This window comes from Leopardus geoffroyi, chromosome C2 (genome assembly GCF_018350155.1).
Source record: "Leopardus geoffroyi isolate Oge1 chromosome C2, O.geoffroyi_Oge1_pat1.0, whole genome shotgun sequence".
NCBI classification, from domain to species: Eukaryota; Metazoa; Chordata; class Mammalia; order Carnivora; family Felidae; genus Leopardus; species Leopardus geoffroyi.
The window spans coordinates 125,260,622-125,279,137 of record NC_059333.1 but is presented as its reverse complement, the minus strand read 5'-3'; the positions used below and the strand labels follow the sequence as shown (position 1 = coordinate 125,279,137).

The window sequence follows — 18,516 nt, the reverse complement described above, 5'->3', positions numbered from 1 at the left end:
CTTCCAAATCTCGCGAGAGAGGATGGAGCAGGGCAAGAATTCCAGGATTTGAGACAGTTTTCAAATTGACTCGAGCTCTGTCTTCTTGGGTCTTTCAGTTTTAGCAGTCTGACAGATGATAAAAATCAAAACCAGAATAGTACTGTTTTGTTTTTTAACACAGAAGTAATAGTTTAGTTTGATAAAATTAAGCCAAACTAAAAAAGTGAGCCGGTGCGATTGGCTAATTCCTACGACGAACCTGTCAACGCAAAGATAATTGCGTAAGAGCAAATTAGAAATTAAAAGATTTTTGGGAAAACAAACAAACAAACAAACAAACAAACAACACACATCAAACTGAAAATAACTTTTAAATAAAACTTAAAAACTTACTGAATATTTTAAAATTATCCCACCGAAGGGTTTCTAAAATTATCAGTTTTTTTTTTTTTTTTAAAGGAGCAGGGAACTCTTTATTTTCCTACCAAATAGGTGTTTGCATAACTAGACCGTGAGCGAGCTCAATGAAAGCAGAAGAATGTCTCGAAAACATCCAGGAGGGAAAGGAACGAAACTGACAGTAGAAAAATGAGTGGCCAAGACAGAAACAAGCAAATCAGTAACACCAAACGTCTGGCAAATTTAACAAGTAATCTAATCAAGATAATACAAAGAGTGGGGCGCCTGGCTGGTTCAGAGGTTGGAGCACGACTTTTGATCTTGACGTTGTGAGTTCTAGACCCAGGTGGGGTCTTAAAAATAAAATATTTTTTGCCTCAGAGAGGGAACCAAATAAATAAATAAATAAATAAATAAATAAATAATAAAATAAAATATTTTTTTAAAAAAGATAACAGTGACAAATCCAACTCTCATTTTAAAAAATTGTATAAAATAACATTCTAGGAACAAGGACACCAGAATTAATTAAAAATTAAGCAGATGATGTAAACAGAACCATGATAATAATACTGGAAAATTTAAAGCCATTGAAGGACATTGTACTCAGAGTGAATTACAGGCAATTTCTTTCAAATCTACAAGATATAACTTTCATGATATTTAAACTGATCAAGAGAGAAGAAAATTATGGAAATCTAGTATTTCTAATTGTTTTTTAATATTTTGTCTTCCTTCTGATTTGGATTTTTGAAATACATAAGAAGAGATGCTTTTGCAGTACTGCGAAGTTTAACTTTTTCCATTTATCTTTATTTTTTTAAGTTTATTTATTTTTGAGAGAAAGAGAGAGAGAAAGTGGAGGGGGGGCAGAGAGGGAGACAGAGAGAATCCCAAGCAGTCTCCACATAGTATGAAGCCCAATCCCACCTGAGCCTAAATCAGATGTTTAACCCACTGAGCCATGCGGGCACCCTTTTCCATTATTTTTAAGCTACAGGAATTGTCTTTTTCTGGATATTCTTTTCTTGCATTTAAAATATTTTATTTTAATTGAGGTCTAAATAAAGTAACATGAACAAATTGCATGAACATGCATTTTTACATGTGTAATTACCCATATAACCACCACCCATATCAAGATATAAAATATTTCCAGTATTCAGAAAGGCTCCCTTGTACTTCCTCACAAGCCCCTATCCCCAAAAGAAAAGCACTATTCTAACTTCTATCAACATAGATCAGCTTTGCTTGTTGGTTTTCTTTTTCTAATTCCAGTATAGTTAACATAGTGTTATAATACTTTCAAGTGTACAATATAGTGATTCAATAATTCTATACATTATTCAGTGTTTATGATACGTGTACTCTTTTTTTAATGTTTATTTATTTTTGACAGAGACAGAGGGAGCACATGTGCAGGAGTGGGGGAGGGGCAGAGAGAGAGGGACGGAGAGAATCCCAAGCAGGTCAAGAGATCATGACCTGAACTGAAGTCAAAAGTCGGAGCCATCGAGGTTCCTCCATCATAAGTGTACTCTCTTAATCCTCATCATCTGTTTTACCTTTGCTTTGTTTTCAAACTTCATACAAATGTCTCTCTATATATATGCGCTTAATTTAATGTCTGTGTGACTCATCCATAAATCTATATTATAGATTTATAATAGCATGCTGGTTCTTATTGCTGTGTAGTATTCCATTGTGAGCACACCATCGTTTACTTACCTATTTTCCTGCTGAAAGACAATTAGGTTGTTTCTAATTTGGAGCTATTGTAAGTAAAACCACCATGCACATTCTTGTAAAAATCTTTTGGTGGACATAGCACTGCTTTCTCTAGGATTATTTCCAGGAGCATAATTTCTGGGTATAGACTAGATATGTTTAGATTTAATAGATAGGTCAGTTTCCAAAATGGATATGCCAGTTTACACTTTCCTGAGTAACATAAGACCATTCCAATTATCCCATATGCTCAACAGCCTTGGTATTTATTGTCTGTCTGTTACATTTTAGCCATTTTGTTAGGCATACAATGGTATCTCCTTATAATTGCCATGCAGAGTTTACAAGAAAATTTTAATGTATCAGTCAATTTGAATTTTCTTCTTTTGTGACCAATAGGAAACAATAACTTAATGCCATAACATCCAAACACTAGTGGTCAAAGAAAGAAATAGAAGATAATGAATAAGGATGAAGAAGTGTATTGTGGCTCAGCTCCTGTTTCCAACCCACACCCCATTTCTAGAGGCCATACCAGTGAGTCACCAAACTTTAGAATTCTCACTGACTTTCTTAAATGCAGAGAGAATCAAATTTAAGAGAAATTCTCCCCTCCCCTCCCCATTTTAAATGAGGAAAAACAGGAACATTGTTAGAGAAAAATGGATGGGGTGAACAATGAAGATAATTATTTTTGCAAATGTGAAAGGCCACTCATTGAACTGACAGGTACCCTCAAAATGTGTGTGTAGTCCCATGAGGAAAACAGACAGGTAGGTCTCAGATTTGCTGGGAAAGAAATTCCTTGGTTCTATCAGAGCAAAGACAGCATCTAGATAGAAGCACCCAGCAATGAGCAAGATGAAAAGAGACACCACATGTCGACAATGGAAACATGCTAAAAAGAGCATAACTTGGGGTGAGGCTCAGCATGTATTCATTTAAACTTCTTAGGGGCAACCAGATCTTGGTTTCTTTTTTATTTTTTTTTAATGTTTATTTACTAGAGAGAGAGACAGAGACAGAGACAGAGATGAGTGGGGGAGGGGCAGGGAGAGGGAGACACAGAATCTGAAGCAGGCTCCAGGCTCTGAGCTGTCAGCACAGAGCTGGACGCAAGGCTTGAACTCACAGACCTCAAGATCATGACCTGAGCTCAAGTCCGATGCTTAACCAACTGAGCCACCTAGGCGACCCTAGACCTTGGTTTCTAAAAAGCATTCTCCTCTAAAAGAAATCAAGTCTGCTTGTTGAAGTCATTGATTCCAAGGCAAAAAAGGTACAAAATGAGCATGGATCATCTTGTGCAAGAAAGCAAGGATGTGTGCAAAGAATCTCAGATATCACGAGACACCAATTGAAGTTTTGCCACTGGCCAAATCTGAAACAATGTCAGCATGAAAATGCAAAATCATAGTAACAGACTATAGGCCACTGAATAAAGTAGGAATCTATTACAGTTGACCCTTGAACAATGTGGGGGTTAGGGGCAGAGACTCCTGCACAGTGAAAAACCCATGTATAACTTTTGATCCCCCTAAAACTTAACTGCTAAGAGCCTACTGTTGACTGGAAGACTTACTGATAACATAAACAGTTAATTAACACATATTTTGTGTTTTACATGTATTGCATAGTATATTCTTACAATAAAGTAGACTAGAGAAAAGAAAACATTATTAAGAAAATCATAAGGAAGAGAAAACATATTTACAGTACTGTACTGTGAAAAAAATCCATGTGTAAGTGGACCCACACAATTCAAACCTGTGTCGTTCAAGGCTCAACTGTATTCTATATCAATATAAATAAGTAATTGGGGAAATAGGGATTTTACATAAGAAAGCATTATATTATCCTCATTATTATCTTTTCAAGCAAGAATCTTCAATAGATGCTAAAACCACTGGGTAAAACTTTAAAGAGTAATAGGATACTTACACAGTTTCAATGTATCTATTATTTGAGACTACTTATATAGTCTCAAAGTATCTTTCCAAAAGATACTTATTATAATACAAACAAAAATAAGAATTTTACACTAGAGAAATCTAGCAGACGCCACTTTAACAGAATGATCAAAGTTAATCTCATTAGGAATGAACCAATCTACATCAAGTGCCTCCTGATAGGACATATGTTATTTCTGTGATATTCCTGCTAAAAATGCATAACCTGAATCTAATCTTGAAAAATAGCAGACAGGGGCGCGTGGGTGGCTCAGTCGGTTAAGCGTCCAACTTTGGCTCAGGTCAAATCTCATGGTTCGTGGGTTCAAGCCCTGCATCAGGCTCTGTGGTAACAGCTTGGAGCCTGGAGCTTGCTTTAGATTCTGGGTCTCCCTCTCTCTCTGCCCCTTCCCCGCTCACGCTGTCTCTCTTTCAAAAATAAACATTAAAAAAATAATTAAAAAATAAAAATAGCAGACAAATTGAAATTGAGAAAGACAATTGAAAAATAACTGGTTTGTCTTTTTAAAAAATATGCCCATGAAATAAAGGACAAACTGAGAGAGATTAAAAATTAAAGACTGAATTCATAAATATGGTGCTATAAAACATATTAGCAGGTCAATTGGCAAAATATAAATACGGTCTGTAAATTCAATAGTCTTGCATCAGAATTAATTTCCTGGTTTTGATAATTTTACTGTGGCTGCATAAGGGAATTCTTTGTTTTTAGGAAACTTACATATTATAGTTAGAGATATGGATACAGATATAGATATATTTAGGAATAAAGGAACACCATTTCTGCCACTTACTCATATGTATAACATATATTGTGTATGATAGGTATATAATATATATATATATATATATATATATATATATATATATATGCACTTTCCCTGCTCTCTGTGTATCTTTAGTTTCTACCCATCCACGTATTGCAGGGGCTGGAACTAAGAAACTATATTTCTTAGACTCCTTTGCCAGCTGAGGTCTGGATTCCATTTTGCAAATGAGAATATTTGAGTGAAATTAGAAGGGTGAAGAAAAGTAAAAACTCTTTCTATTGTCTTCTGGCTCTAGCCATGGCAGTGGTAGCTCAGCACCTCAAGCTCCTTCAGTGCTAGTGAACTTCCTACTGTTCCTGATCTCAAGCAAGATGTTTCCTCCCCCACCCCCCGTGCATTTTTAGCCCTTCCAAAAACGTTGTGATCTTTTTGCTTAAAAGACCTAGAATCGGTTCTATTTTCCTATGTGTTATACCAGCCAAGGTGTCATTCAAGTGAAAGGCAACAAACAGATGTTTTCAACCATAAAAGAACTCCAAGGAAACAATACCATGGGGGCCCCTTTTGAAGAAAAAAAAATTATTTGAAAATGAAATCCAGACAAATGAGTTGGATAAAAATAAAGAACACAGAAAGAACCATGTTTAAATGATGGATGATTAAAAATAGAGCAGCTTGAGGGGATAGGAAATGCTGAGGTGGGGAGTAGGGTACTTCGTGAATATAGTGTGGTTCTGGAAGACCATGTTGATAGGGGAACATGGAATAGAAGACTTTGTGATGTAAGGGAGAGAGCTATGGAGATATCTGGGCAATGAGTTCTCAAATCTGTTTATAATTTTTTTAATGTTTATTTTTTTTTAAATTTTTTTTTCAACGTTTTTATTTATTTTTGGGACAGAGAGAGACAGAGTATGAACGGGAGAGGGGCAGAGAGAGAGGGAGACACAGAATCGGAAACAGGCTCCAGGCTCTGAGCCATCAGCCCAGAGCCTGACGCGGGGCTCGAACTCACGGACCGCGAGATCATGACCTGGCTGAAGTCGGACGCTTAACCGACTGCGCCACCCAGGCGCCCCTTAATGTTTATTTTTGAAACAGAGAGAGACAGAGACAGAGTGTGAGCAAGGGAGGGGCAGAGAGTGAGACACACAATCCAAAGCAGGCTCCAGGCTCTGAGCTGTCAGCCCAGAGCCCAACATGGGGCTCGAACCCACGAATAGCAAGATCATGACCTGAGACAAAGTCAGACACTTAATCGAATGAGCCACCAGGTGCCCCTCAAGTCTGTTTATAAATAAAACATGACAAACATCAAGAAAAACATCCATCCTTGCTATCTCTATCTTGTAATTGAACTAGATGATTATGGCACTCACCACCACCTGGTGGCAGCACACTCAATTAGAAAACTAAGAAGGGAGCGGGTCTGTGGTGGTAAAACTAAACTGAAGAGACACAAACATCACAAAAGAATAAAAGTTCTGTGGTGTTTCTAGCCTCTGAATCTTAAATTTGTCATACACTTCATTGGACTTCCTGATTTCATTAAAAAAAAACCACTAAGTAATATCTCTTGTTTACAAGTTTGGATAACTTCCAGTTTCCATTCCTGTATTGTAAACGGTAAAAAGATCAGACTTACTTGTTACATTCACATCTTCATTTTCAAACACATCTGCCTAACATGGTCACCATCGTTCAGGGTGGAGGTGTCTTTTTGTTACCGATATTTATTTTTTTATTTTTGAGGGAGAGAGAGAGTACACGAGCAGGGAAGGGGGAGTGAGAGAATCCCAAGCAGGTTCTGTGCTGTCAGCACAGAGCCCTACTCGGGGCTCAATCTCACGAACTGTGAGATCATGACCCTATCCAAAATCAAGAGTTGGATGCCCAACGGACCAAGCCACCCAGGTGCTCCCAAAATAAATACATTTAAAAACATTCTCTAAATGAGTTCCTTTTTCATTGTTAAAGCAAAATAATTGCTTAATCCATAGCTACTCAATTTTTTTACATTTAAATTCCTCACTGTGTATTTATCTCCTGAGAACAAGGGCATTCTCTTTGTAACAAAAGTACAGTACTCAAAGTCAGAACGTTAGCAATGATACATCATCTACAGATTTTGTTCAAATCTTGCCAAATTTCCCATTGATATCCTTTGTAGCAAGAGGGGGAAACGTGTTTTGGGTTTTTTTCCTTGTCCAGAATTTAATTCCAGATCACAAATTGCATTTGGTTGTCATGTCACTTTACTCTTCTTTAATCTAGAACAGTTATTTAGCTTTTCTTTGTCTTTCAAGACAATTTTAAAAGATGTGGGTCTGTTGTTTTGTGGAATGTCCCTCAATTAGGGTTTGTCTGATGATTCCTCATGATTACACTCATACATTTTTGGCAGGAATACCATGGAAGTGATCTTGTATCCTTATTAGTGCATCTTCTCATGGTGTCTATTTATCCCATTAGTGATGATATTAATTTCGGTCCCTTGAATGAACTGATGTCTACCAAGTTTCTCTACTATCATGAGCAACTTGTGGAAAGATACTTTGAGACTGAATATCCTGTTTTTCATTATGTTTTCCCCAATTAGTTTAAGCACCCATTGATGATTCTTGCTTCAAACAATTTTAACTCATATGGCTGTCATGTGGTAGCTTTCAAATTCCACCATTTTTTTCTATATTTGTCAGTTGGAATTCTAGAACCATAATTTGGTTACAAAAAGAACATTTTATTTTTTTACTGTAGTTTCTAATAAAAGACTTTCAACGTCTTACTACTGCTGCTTTATGCATAGGCACATTTTACCCCCTCCAAACACCTGATAAATTTCTGTTGCTTTATTTCTCATTGCAAAGTCCTTGTATACTTTACTTAATTAGCTGGTTGCTTAGGTGAGGCTTATTAGTCCTATGTAGGAGAGGCCTGTCAGGTCCCAGGAGACTGTGAGAGCTCTGTAAGGATCTTGAAACAGAGAAGTCTGGGCCCAAATTGATTAAGTCTCTTACTCCCTGAGCAATCTTAAGCAAATCATTGAACCTCTCAGAGTCTCACTTTTATTCCTGTCTGCTTCAAGGCAGGAACCGTGTCTTGATTTTGAATCCCCTATGACAATGTGTGCACAAGTAAACCCATAGGTTAGTGACTGTTAAACTGCACCACCGTTGGCATATTTTCTGTCTCTTTTTTCACATTATTTACTTATTTTTTTTTTTCAACATTTATTTATTTTTGGGACAGAGAGAGACAGAGCATGAACGGGGGAGGGACAGAGAGAGAGGGAGACACAGAATCGGAAACAGGTTCCAGGCTCTGAGCCATCAGCCCAGAGCCTTACGCGGGGCTCGAACTCACAGACCGCGAGATTGTGACCTGGCTGAAGTCGGACGCTTAACCGACTGCGCCACCCAGGCGCCCCTATTTACTTATTTTTGAGAGACAGCAAGCGAGTGTGTGCACACACACAAGCGGGGGAGGGACAGAGAAAGACGGAATCAGAATCCAAAGCAGGCTCCAGGCTGAGTAGTCAGCATAGAGCTCCACACAGGGCTTGAACCCACAACCTGTAAGATTAGGACCTGAGCCCAAGTCGGACCCTCAACCGACTGAGTCACCCAGACCCCCAATACATCTTCTCTTTTTGATCCAATTAAAGAATCTCCTCTGTTTTCAAATCTTTCTTAAAGGTTCTTCTAAATTCCTTTTGAGGCCACTTTTTGTTTTACATCTATCTTGCTATACTTAATGCTTTCCTCTTTTTGCATAGGTTTGCTTCTACTTTCAAAAATATGTCTTTCTCTATCCTGGCAGTTGTACTTAGATATTTATAAATCCTTTTCAGATTTCCTTCTGGTTACTTTTTATTTTGTATTTCTATTTTTCTTTATTAAATTCACACTTTGTTGTCATTATTTTTTCCAAAATTAATTCTTCTCTGAGATAAGAGCTATGGGAGAATGAGGAAAATTTCATTCCTGTTTGTAGGTAAGTCAGTGTGGATATTTCCCTCTCCTCACCACAGTGCCCAAGTTACCTGTTTTGTTGTTGCTGTTATGTGGAAGCTAAATCGAAATTTCTTATTACCCTCAGTTTCTACTCATTAATTGGCTTTGACGAGTGTACCTAAGGTTATTTAGCAGCAAAATTTGAACTAGAAATGAGATTCCTGGTCCTCAAGCTTAGAGGTTTGCTAATCAACACTTCCTTCCCATAAATTGGCCACACCAGTCTTCTGGAAAACAATAGGAAAGCTTGAGTAGCAAAGGTGTTGCACGTTTGAATCACATTCCCTAGCTTCTCTCCACTTTGATTTCAGCCACAGTTGTAATGATGGTTTTGCTGCAAGCTCAGATTAATACTGTTTGTATCTCACCCCAAAAGTAAGCCTACAGATTCTGCTTTTCTATACCAGGTTAAGGAAGACCTCACTGTTCTGTGAAATCCAGGACAGTTAACAGCCCAGGGAAGCCCTCAACCAATACAGGATGGGAAGTGGTGGATAAATGCTCCAACCTCAAGAGGGAAATCCAGGGGAGCATTCTGTACGTTTTTCAGAAGTCCTCAAGGAGTAAGCAGCGACTTCAATAATGGATCCTTATGTTGACTTTTCCTTCTTTCTTTTCTTACTCTCCCTGACCCATCAATCCTGTTCTCTGGAAACACTTCCTGAATAAACTACCTGTACCCAAATCACTGTCCCAGGATTTGTCCTTAGTGTCCAAACTAAGTAAAAATTCATTCACTAAGCATTTACTAAGTGACTATTCTATGCTAGGTAGTGAGATAAAAGACCTAGTAGATAAAATTTCTAATACCTGCCCGAAGTGCATAATGGGGAGACAAATAAGTAAACAATCACAAAAAAATTACAATATATTGTTGGAGATGCTATGTTAGTGGCAAGAACAGTGATGCATAAAAGCATGGGGGAGGGGTCACTTAACTTATACCTGGGGAAGGGGCTTCCTGGAGGATATATTACTTAAGTTAATGGATGAAGCATGAATAATACACAGCTATCACAACTGTATATGATACAAATATCAGCTGAAAATTCAATTGATACTTTTGTATGCTCTGTGCAAGGGTTATGCTCTGCTCTGCTGTGGTATGTAGTATATGACATGATTTTAGGTGGTGGATGGACATTTATACTTTTTTATAGTTATTATGTTAATAAGGACTAGAATAAAATAAGTAGCACAAAAATTTGATTTTACAGAGTATTAGGGTTTAGGATGAAGCTAAAACTATTTAATGAATTGAAACTGACCTTAAAGAAAAATATTGAGTGAATAATAACGTCTTGGTGCAGATTGACAAAGATTGCATGGGTGGTATACTGATTACTGAAGTTTGGGAAATATTACAAAAGGAAAAGTCTAAAATGAAATTCCTGCTTTCCAGAAACTCAACAGTTTCTTTGGAAACACAAAGCCATGAACAAGGATGATTAGGGCTACAATAAATTGGGAAACCAAATACAGATTTCCCCCTCTATCCAAAATTAAAGTGTTCTTATTAAAACTTTCTAAGTCAAAATGGCATAAAGAAGCAATTAACATTAATTTATATGGAAACATTTTTGAGCATTCCCAGAACTGAAAAACAACCTCTCTTAGGCATTTCTGATACCTTTCTCAGGCCCCCACAGCCTGAGAGTGCCAGGCCAGGTCTGTTTGGCTTCTGTTGGCCTTTCTGCAGAAGGTGCCTATCTTGCTAACAGATGCACAAAACAAATGCAGATAAAGCACAAATGCTCACAGACACAGTTCAAAATTATGGGCTTTGATACTGAGATATTCAGTGTAGTTCCTGGGGGAAGGAGCTTGGGGATGCCACTCTCCCCTGCTGTCTGGGGTTGAGGGCTGCCTTTATTAGGGCCCTGCAAAAACAAACTCTGACTTCTATTTTTACTTACTACCTTTTTTCATAAAAGTGAACATCCTCTTTGGATTTCTTTGGTTAGCAAAAGTAGGTTCTAATGTAGGGTTTTTCTGAAAGCAAAGGGGAACTTTGGCTTAAGGGGAACTTTCTAAAAAAGGGGGATACCTAAACAGGAAGAAGATAGGAAAGCAGCGAGGAGCAAAGTGAAAAGGCTAGAGGCTACAAGATCAGTCGGAAGGCTATTGCTCTAGTCCAGGGGAGAGGTAGTAACAGCTTGAATGAGGGAGTGGCTATAAAAATGGAAAAAAGAAAAGTAATGAAAAAGGCTCATTGCAACCATTCTATGAAAACCTTACTGGTCACAGGCAGCAGGAAGGTGAAACCTGTCAAGTCGAGGGCAGTTTTGTAGACACACACACGAGCGGAGTGGGAAAACTGAACTAATCAGAAAATATAATTAGAAGCATATTTTTATTTGGAGAATTTTTTATTTTTATTTGAAGAATTTTAGTGTTAATTCTTCAGATATTTGTCCCCATTTTTTTTTTTTTTTTTCTATTTGACTCAGAGGTTGGGGAAATACTAACACATATATAACACTTTCTACATTGAAGGCATGTTGTAAAAAGCTTTAGTTCTCCGACCTCATAACTCTTATTTTACAGAAGAGAAAGCTGAAGCATAGGGAGGTTAAGTAACTTGCTGGAGATAATGCAGATGATAAATAGCAAAGATTAAACCCAGGCGTTCTGGTTCTAGAGTATCTTTTAACATCACACCAGAATAAATGGGTCGGGTAGATTACGCCGAAGACCTGGTTCTAAGACCACAGTCCCTCCATGTGTAAAATGGCGATAATAACAACGCTAGAAGTCTGGTGCAAAGGAGTGAGATAATGAATGTGAATGTGAACTTCATATTACGTACGTGACTACACAAAGTAGTTTATCAGAATATGAATACGAGAGCTCCCGCGTTGTAACGAATCAACCGCGAAGTTTGCAGCGCCAGAGCGAGACCCCGCCCCTGTGGCTCCGCCCACCGCGAGCGGCAGGTGGGGCTGGCAGATCTTCTTTGCGCATGCGGAAACTGCTGCCCGCTCCCACCTCTAACCCAGGCTGAGAGTAGCTGCTGTTTCTGAGAGGACGATTCGAGGGGAGGCCCCTGGCGCGGTTTTCTTTGCCTCTCCCTTCCGCAGGCCCTGGCTGTACTTTAGCTGTGCCTAGAGCGTGGTACGTTCTCGTCTACCTACCTGACTTTCTGCAGAAGACGCCTGTCGTTGGCCTAATAGTTCCCTGTCGAAAGTGCCGGCCCCCGCGCCGGCACCGGCCGCAGCCGGGTGGGAAGGCTCAAGATGGCGTGCCTGTTGGAGACCCCAATCCGCATGAGCGTCCTCTCGGTGAGTGACCGCCGCAGCTGCCCGCCAGCTCGAGAGCTCGGGCCGGCCCGCAGCATTCACCCCAAACGCGGAGTGCCTCCTGGACACCACCCCTTGGGGTGGCTTCCCGGCTTATCTTTGGGCCGCGGAGAGAGAGGGTGGGCGGGCGGAATAGACCGGACCCCTACCAAGCCAGAAACGTCTCCAACTCCGGGAGCTCCCACCGGTGCCGTTTCTCAGGTGGCCTCTGGCGGACAGGGTGGTTGGGCGTACGGGCAGCTGGCCCGGTGGCGCGGCTTGGTCTTTGCCAGGTGCTTCACTGAGCCTTCCTCTCAGCTTGCCGCTTCTCCGGGGCCGAGCGCTCTACCTACCCTGTGAGGCGCCCGGCTTGCCGCTGGCTTGGGAACAAGCGCCCATTCAGCCCCCCGTGGCTTTGGCTAGAGGAGGTGCAGGCACCTTGGCCCCCATAGCCTGAGAACGGCCAGGCCAGGTCTGTTTGGCTTCTGTCGCGTCCCGGCACGGGCTAGAGCTGCTTGCTTCTTGGCAACGGGGATTTCATACCAGCTGCAACATATTCTAGCTTATGTAGTTGCCTAAGCCCCTTTTCTCCGCTTTGCTTTGGAGGTCGCAGCTCAGGGTGTAGAGGAACCTGTGACTGGCATTACTTTTTCCTTAAAGGGGAGTCAAACATTGGGGGGGAGGGAATAAAACTTTCATACTATTGGAAGAAGGAAACGTATTGATCCGCCAGGAAGTAATACCTAGTTGTTAGGGGGTTTTTTGTTTTTTTTTGTTTGTTTGTTTGTTTTGTTTTGTTTTTCAAGTTAAAATCCAAAATACACCTTTCACCTTTCACTGTGTTGCTCTTGAGAACCAGGACCGGGAGTGAAAGTTGCTGAGGGATAACTTCAAAGGGTTTTACAATTTAGAGCTGTCCAACTCAGAATAGTCACTTTACCAATGGTCCATTTGCTGTTGTTGGAAATAGGCAAAGAATGGTTGGCTATCTTTTAGACTTGTGGAAGCTGATATTGAGAGGGTGGTTGAATTACAGATTACTTGGCTTGTCAGGTTCCTAGAATCTGTGACCCCAACTGGTTTCTTTATTCTTCTCTGACTTCTCCCTCAGAGACACTGGCCTATCTGGAAGCACTTAGGATATTTGCTATGATTGAGGGTTAGACCTTGTGGCATACTGCAACCTAGATAATTTGGTGGAGGGCTGTCACCAAATTTGTCCCTTGACTAATTTTCTTTTTCCTTATTTCATACTGCAGTTTGGGGAAACACTGTTCATCTAAGCATTGAATAAGATTAGCCTGTTATTCTACCTCTAATACCCAGGAATGTTTTGTGGGAGAGCAGGTGAATGACTTTTCCCTAATTATGTTTTTTTTTTTTCTTTTTTACGTATTCATTATTTGTGGCGCCTGTGTGGCTCAGTTGGTTAAGCATCTGACGTTGGCTCAGGTTATGATCTCATAGTTGGTGAGTTCAAGCCCCGGTCAGACTCTCTTCTGTTAGTGAGCCCACTTCAGATCCTCTGTCTCTGTCTCTCTCTGCCCCTTCCCTGCTATCTGTCTCAAAAATAAATAAACTTGAAAAAAATTTTTATTTATTTATTTTGAAAGAGAGAATGCACACTCAGGCAGGGGCAAGGCAGGGAGAGGGAATCCTGAGCAGGCTCCACGCTGTCAGTGCAGAGCTGGCCGAGGGGCTCAAGCCAACTAAGGGTGAGATCTGAGCTGAAATTAAGAGCTGGAAGCCTAACCCACTGAGCCACCCAGGCGCCCCTCCCTCATTATGTTTTTTTCTTTTTTTTTTTGAAGTATGCCTCTCAACTGCCCTTAATTCCCTTTAATTATCTTTTCTAGCCTTCATTTCACCTGAAGCTTCTTTACTTTTTGTGCATTGTCAACTTGTGTAGTGCATACAGTGGAAATTTTTCATTTTCATTTGTTTCACTCCCTCACTAAAGAGTATTTCCTGTTTAGTTTTTTTAAAAAATATTTTTGAGATGGAGATAGCATGCATGGGGGAGGGGCAGAGAGAGAGAGGGAAACAGAATTCCAAGCAGGCTCCACGCTGTAAGGGCAGAGCCTGTCTCAGGCCTGAAACCCATCATCTGTGAGATCATGATCTGAGCTGAAGTCGGATGCTCAACTGAGCCACCTTGGCGCCCCTATGCAGAAACTTCTTGAAGAGTATTCCCTACTCATAGTGGGGATTTGCTTTAGTTCTAATCTCATTAAGGGCTTATTTATTTTTTTTTAAAGTTTTTTCACTGTTTCCAAAATCTTGTCTGTCAGTTCATCAGTTACAGAGCCTTGGGAAATCAGACCCCATTATGGCACCACCTTTTTAAATAGTGCAGGTGGAACAGGAAATACTAATCACTAATTATCTTGAAAATAATTTATTTCTTTCATAGGCTGCTTACTGTGCACCAGTTATGTACAACACTCTGTAGTGTATACGTCTAGGAAATGCAAGGATGATATCAGATATGCCCTCAGGGATCTCATGGTCCACATGACTCCGTGGCTTGATAAACGTAATTCAAGCAAGGGCAGTTCAATGGCTTTAAGGGTTTCATTCAAGGCCCTATATACCTTCTTCTCTATGAGAGATCTCATTCACTCTTAAAACCTTAACTGTAATCAACTCACATATTACATTGCCAACCTTGACTTTTCTCCACCTGTTGTCACATCTTCAATTGTGTGGATGTTACCTAAGATTTCTAACAAAGCACATTCCCTTCTAAGAGAATTTAATTATCACTTTGCATTTCTGTTCATGATACTTTATTTCATCACTCTCATCACTCACCGTTAAACCTTTTGAATCATCTTTGGCCCTTCCCCTTCCATGTCCGTATATCTAATCAGTCCTTAAGGTCTGTTGGCTCTTAGTGTTTCACACATCTGTCTGTTCCCATGGCCACCCTCTCATATCATTTTGTGCCTGCATTACCACAATGTCCTCAAAACTATTCTTACTGCCTCTTATGCGTTACCCTTTCAGTTCAAATCCATTCTCCACAGTAATTTTCCTATAGAAGACATTGGACACACTGCTTTCCTGTTTCAGTTCTTTAGTGGGTTCCTATTGCCGAAAGGCTGATAATCCTATTCAGCTTTAAATGTAAGATTCCATATCCTCTGCATGAACCTTCTGTCCCATATAAACTGGCTTTTTCAAATTGAAGTGATCTTGGTTTCTTCCAAACCCAATAACCCTTAATGTCTTCCTGGTTGTTTGTACATATGAATTATAGCATAGTATGCTTTTATTCATGTAATATATTCTGAGCTTCTCTCATTTGCTAGGTATGGCATTGGGTTTGGGAATGCAGTGGTGAGCTGCAGACCTGTCTCTGCCCTTAGGAAAATTTACCCTAATGGGGAAAATAGATGCCAAATCATTACACAGTTCTTTGATAGTGAGTGGTGATTAGTGTTATGAATGAAAAACATAGGGTGCTGTAAGGGCATGTGGTAGGGGAACCTGATCTATTGTAGAGGACGTCGAGGAGAGGTAGGGAGGATTTCTCTGAAGAAGTGACAATGAACTAAAAGTTCAAGGATGGTTAAGAACGGACTAGAAAAACAAAAGAGCAAGTTCCGGGCAAAGGCCCTGGGGCTTTTAACAATTGTTCTATCTTATCTTCTTAGTAAATTAATTCAGAGGTAAATGCTTGACCTTTTCTTTTTCTTAAGCCCACTCCTATTTATAGCACTATGTCTTGCATATAATAGGTATTCAGTAAATGGTAGAACTATGTTTCGGGGAATTGAACAAACTTCAGTTGTCTTTCTAGGGTGCACCATGATCATCCCTATCCATCTTTGGTTTGCACTTAGCATTACAACATCACCCTTTTCAACAAATTTATAAATTCTCCCATGTTTCCCAAACTCTTGGGTGGTTTTACATTGATTGGATTGTTTAAAACTTTTAATTCTGACATATAGATTCACGGAAGTTGCAGAGATAGTACGCTGTGTACACTTTACCCAGTTTCCCCTATTTACATTTTATATAACTGTAGTACAGTATCAAAACCAGGAAGTTGATACTGATATATGTTTAGTTCTGTATCATTTTATCATATGTATATAGTGTAGCCATTACCACAGTCAAGATACAGAACTAGTCTATCACAAAAATCTCCCTTTTGCTACCTCACACCTACCCACACCCCCTGCCTGCTGTCTCTAACCTCTGGTGACCATTAATTTCCATACCTGTGATTTTGTCATGTTCTATAATAATTGGCTTTTGTCATACAACATAATGCCCTTGAGATCCATCCAAGTTGTGACAGTAGTGTGTTCCTTTTTACTGCTAAGTAGTATTCCATGGTATGGATGTCACAGTTTAGCTACTAACCTATTCGACGTTTTGGTTATTTCCAGTTTTGGGCTGTTATAACCTGCAGTGAAACAATCATGTTCAGGTTTTTACTTATTTATTTTTTTACATTTATTTATTTTTTGAGAGACGTAGAGAGAGCACAAGTTGGGGAGGGGCAGAGAGAGAAGGAGACACAGAATCCGAAGCAGGCTCCAGGCTCTGAGCTGTCAGCACAGAGCCCGACATGGGGCTCGAACTCACAAACTTTGAGATCATGACCTGAGCTGAAGTTGGACGCTCAACCGACTGAGCCACCCAGGCGCCCCAATGTTCAGGTTTTTATGTGGACATAACTTTTTGTATCTCTGAGATTAATGCCCAGGAGTGCAATTGCTAAGTTGTATAGTAAATATATGTTCTCAAAGAAACTGACACTTTTCTAGAGTGGATGTACAATTTTACATTCCCATCAGTAATGTACGAGAGACTCTTTGCACCCTTACTAGCATTTGGTATTGTTATTTTTTGTTTTAGCTGTTCTAAATAGATGTCTAGTGATAATTCGTCATGGCCTTAATTTGCTTTTGTGTAATGACAAATAGTGTCAAAAATATTTTCATTATGTGCCATCCATATTCTATTGAAATATGAAGAAATATTTTAGTGAAATATTTCTTCATGTCCTTTTTGCCCACTTCTTAATCAGGCTGGTTTTTGACTGGTGAGTTTAGAAAGCTCTTTATAGATTTTAGATATAAGTCCTTTGTCAAATAGGTGCTTTGCAGATATTTTCTCCCAAGTCTGTAGTTTATCTTTTCATTTTCCTCTTTTTTTTTTTTTTTATGTTTATTGATTTTGAGAAAGAGGGAGCAGGTGTGTGCGCATACGAGCTAGGGAGGAACAGAGAGAAAGAATCTGAAACAGGCTCTGCACTGTTTGTACAGAGCCCGATACGGGGCTTGAACTCATGAACCATGGAGATCGTGACCTGAGCTTAACAAGTCAGATGCCTAACTTAATAAGCCACCCAGGCGCCCCTATCTTTTCATCCTCTTAACCATAGGTTAAAAAATGAACTTTGATCTCAACTTCACACCTTACACAGAAATTAATTCAAAATGGATCATAGGTTGTAAAACATAATTAATTTTGTTTTAAAATAAAACATAATTACCATTAATTGTAAAACATAAAATGAAACTTTTAGAATAAACAAGAGAAAATCTGCAGAACCTTGGGCTTGGTGAAGAAGTTTTAGATCTAACACCAAACACACGACCTGTTTAAAATTTTTTTAATTAAAAATTGAGTCCAATTAGTAATTGGACTTAACCGAAATGAAAATTTATGCTTTGTGAAAGACTCTGTTAAGAGGATGATTGCATTTTATTTTGGTCACTTCGTAATGATTTGAGAGGAAAGATAATAAAATGCCATTGAATAACATTGTAGGCTGCTATAGACAGCTAAGGCATCTATTTCAGTTGTCTTCTTCACAATGTTTTCCTAGTGCCATTATGCCTTTTTGACCAACGGCTGGTAGAAGTGTACAGGGTAGCCCAAGTCTGAGTATTCCTTGATTTGGTTCTGTTCTTGATAATTAGAAACAATTGATTTGCTCTCTTACATGGACAACTGACAATAGGAAAGATTTTTATGTGAAGGTAAGCCTGGCTATACTATAGGCATGAACTTGGCCTCTCTTGGTTTTTAGTAATAAATGCAGAGTAAAATCTGGTCAGTACATTTTGAAGTTTGCCATTAATTCACTCCACAAAGCACCAGAAAGCTCAGGGTATGTCAGAAGGTGGTCAGTCCCAAAAGGAATTTAACAGGATGAACTTCTAAATCTTTAGTGGCAATGTATGAAGAATGCAGATGCTCATTTGTATGTTTCTGGGCATCTTGTATCTTTAAGGAAAGATTGCCACCTGAATTCAGTGAGTGCTCAAGAAGTCTTTTGAACTTAACCAAGAGTTAGAACACCTTTGTGTAGGGTCTTTCTATTTCACTTGGAGATCTAGCCTTCCTGTCT

At 39.4% G+C, this 18,516-nt stretch overlaps 1 protein-coding gene across 3 annotated transcripts in view; it reads left to right on the top strand.

Annotated features, from left to right (window-relative positions):
* The first annotated feature begins 11,843 nt into the window (after positions 1-11,843).
* Positions 11,844-18,516, top strand: part of ARMC8 (armadillo repeat containing 8) — a 108,709-nt gene continuing 102,036 nt past the window's right edge. For 2 of the 3 annotated variants that reach the window (XM_045503523.1, XM_045503521.1), the window contains exon 1: positions 11,850-12,143. Coding sequence is in view for 2 of the 3 variants with exons in the window: in XM_045503521.1 (XP_045359477.1) it covers positions 12,099-12,143 (45 nt within the window). In the remaining variant the exon portion in view is untranslated. Of the gene's footprint in view, positions 12,144-18,516 lie in introns of all 3 variants that reach the window. The other variant, XM_045503522.1, reaches the window with a different exon arrangement.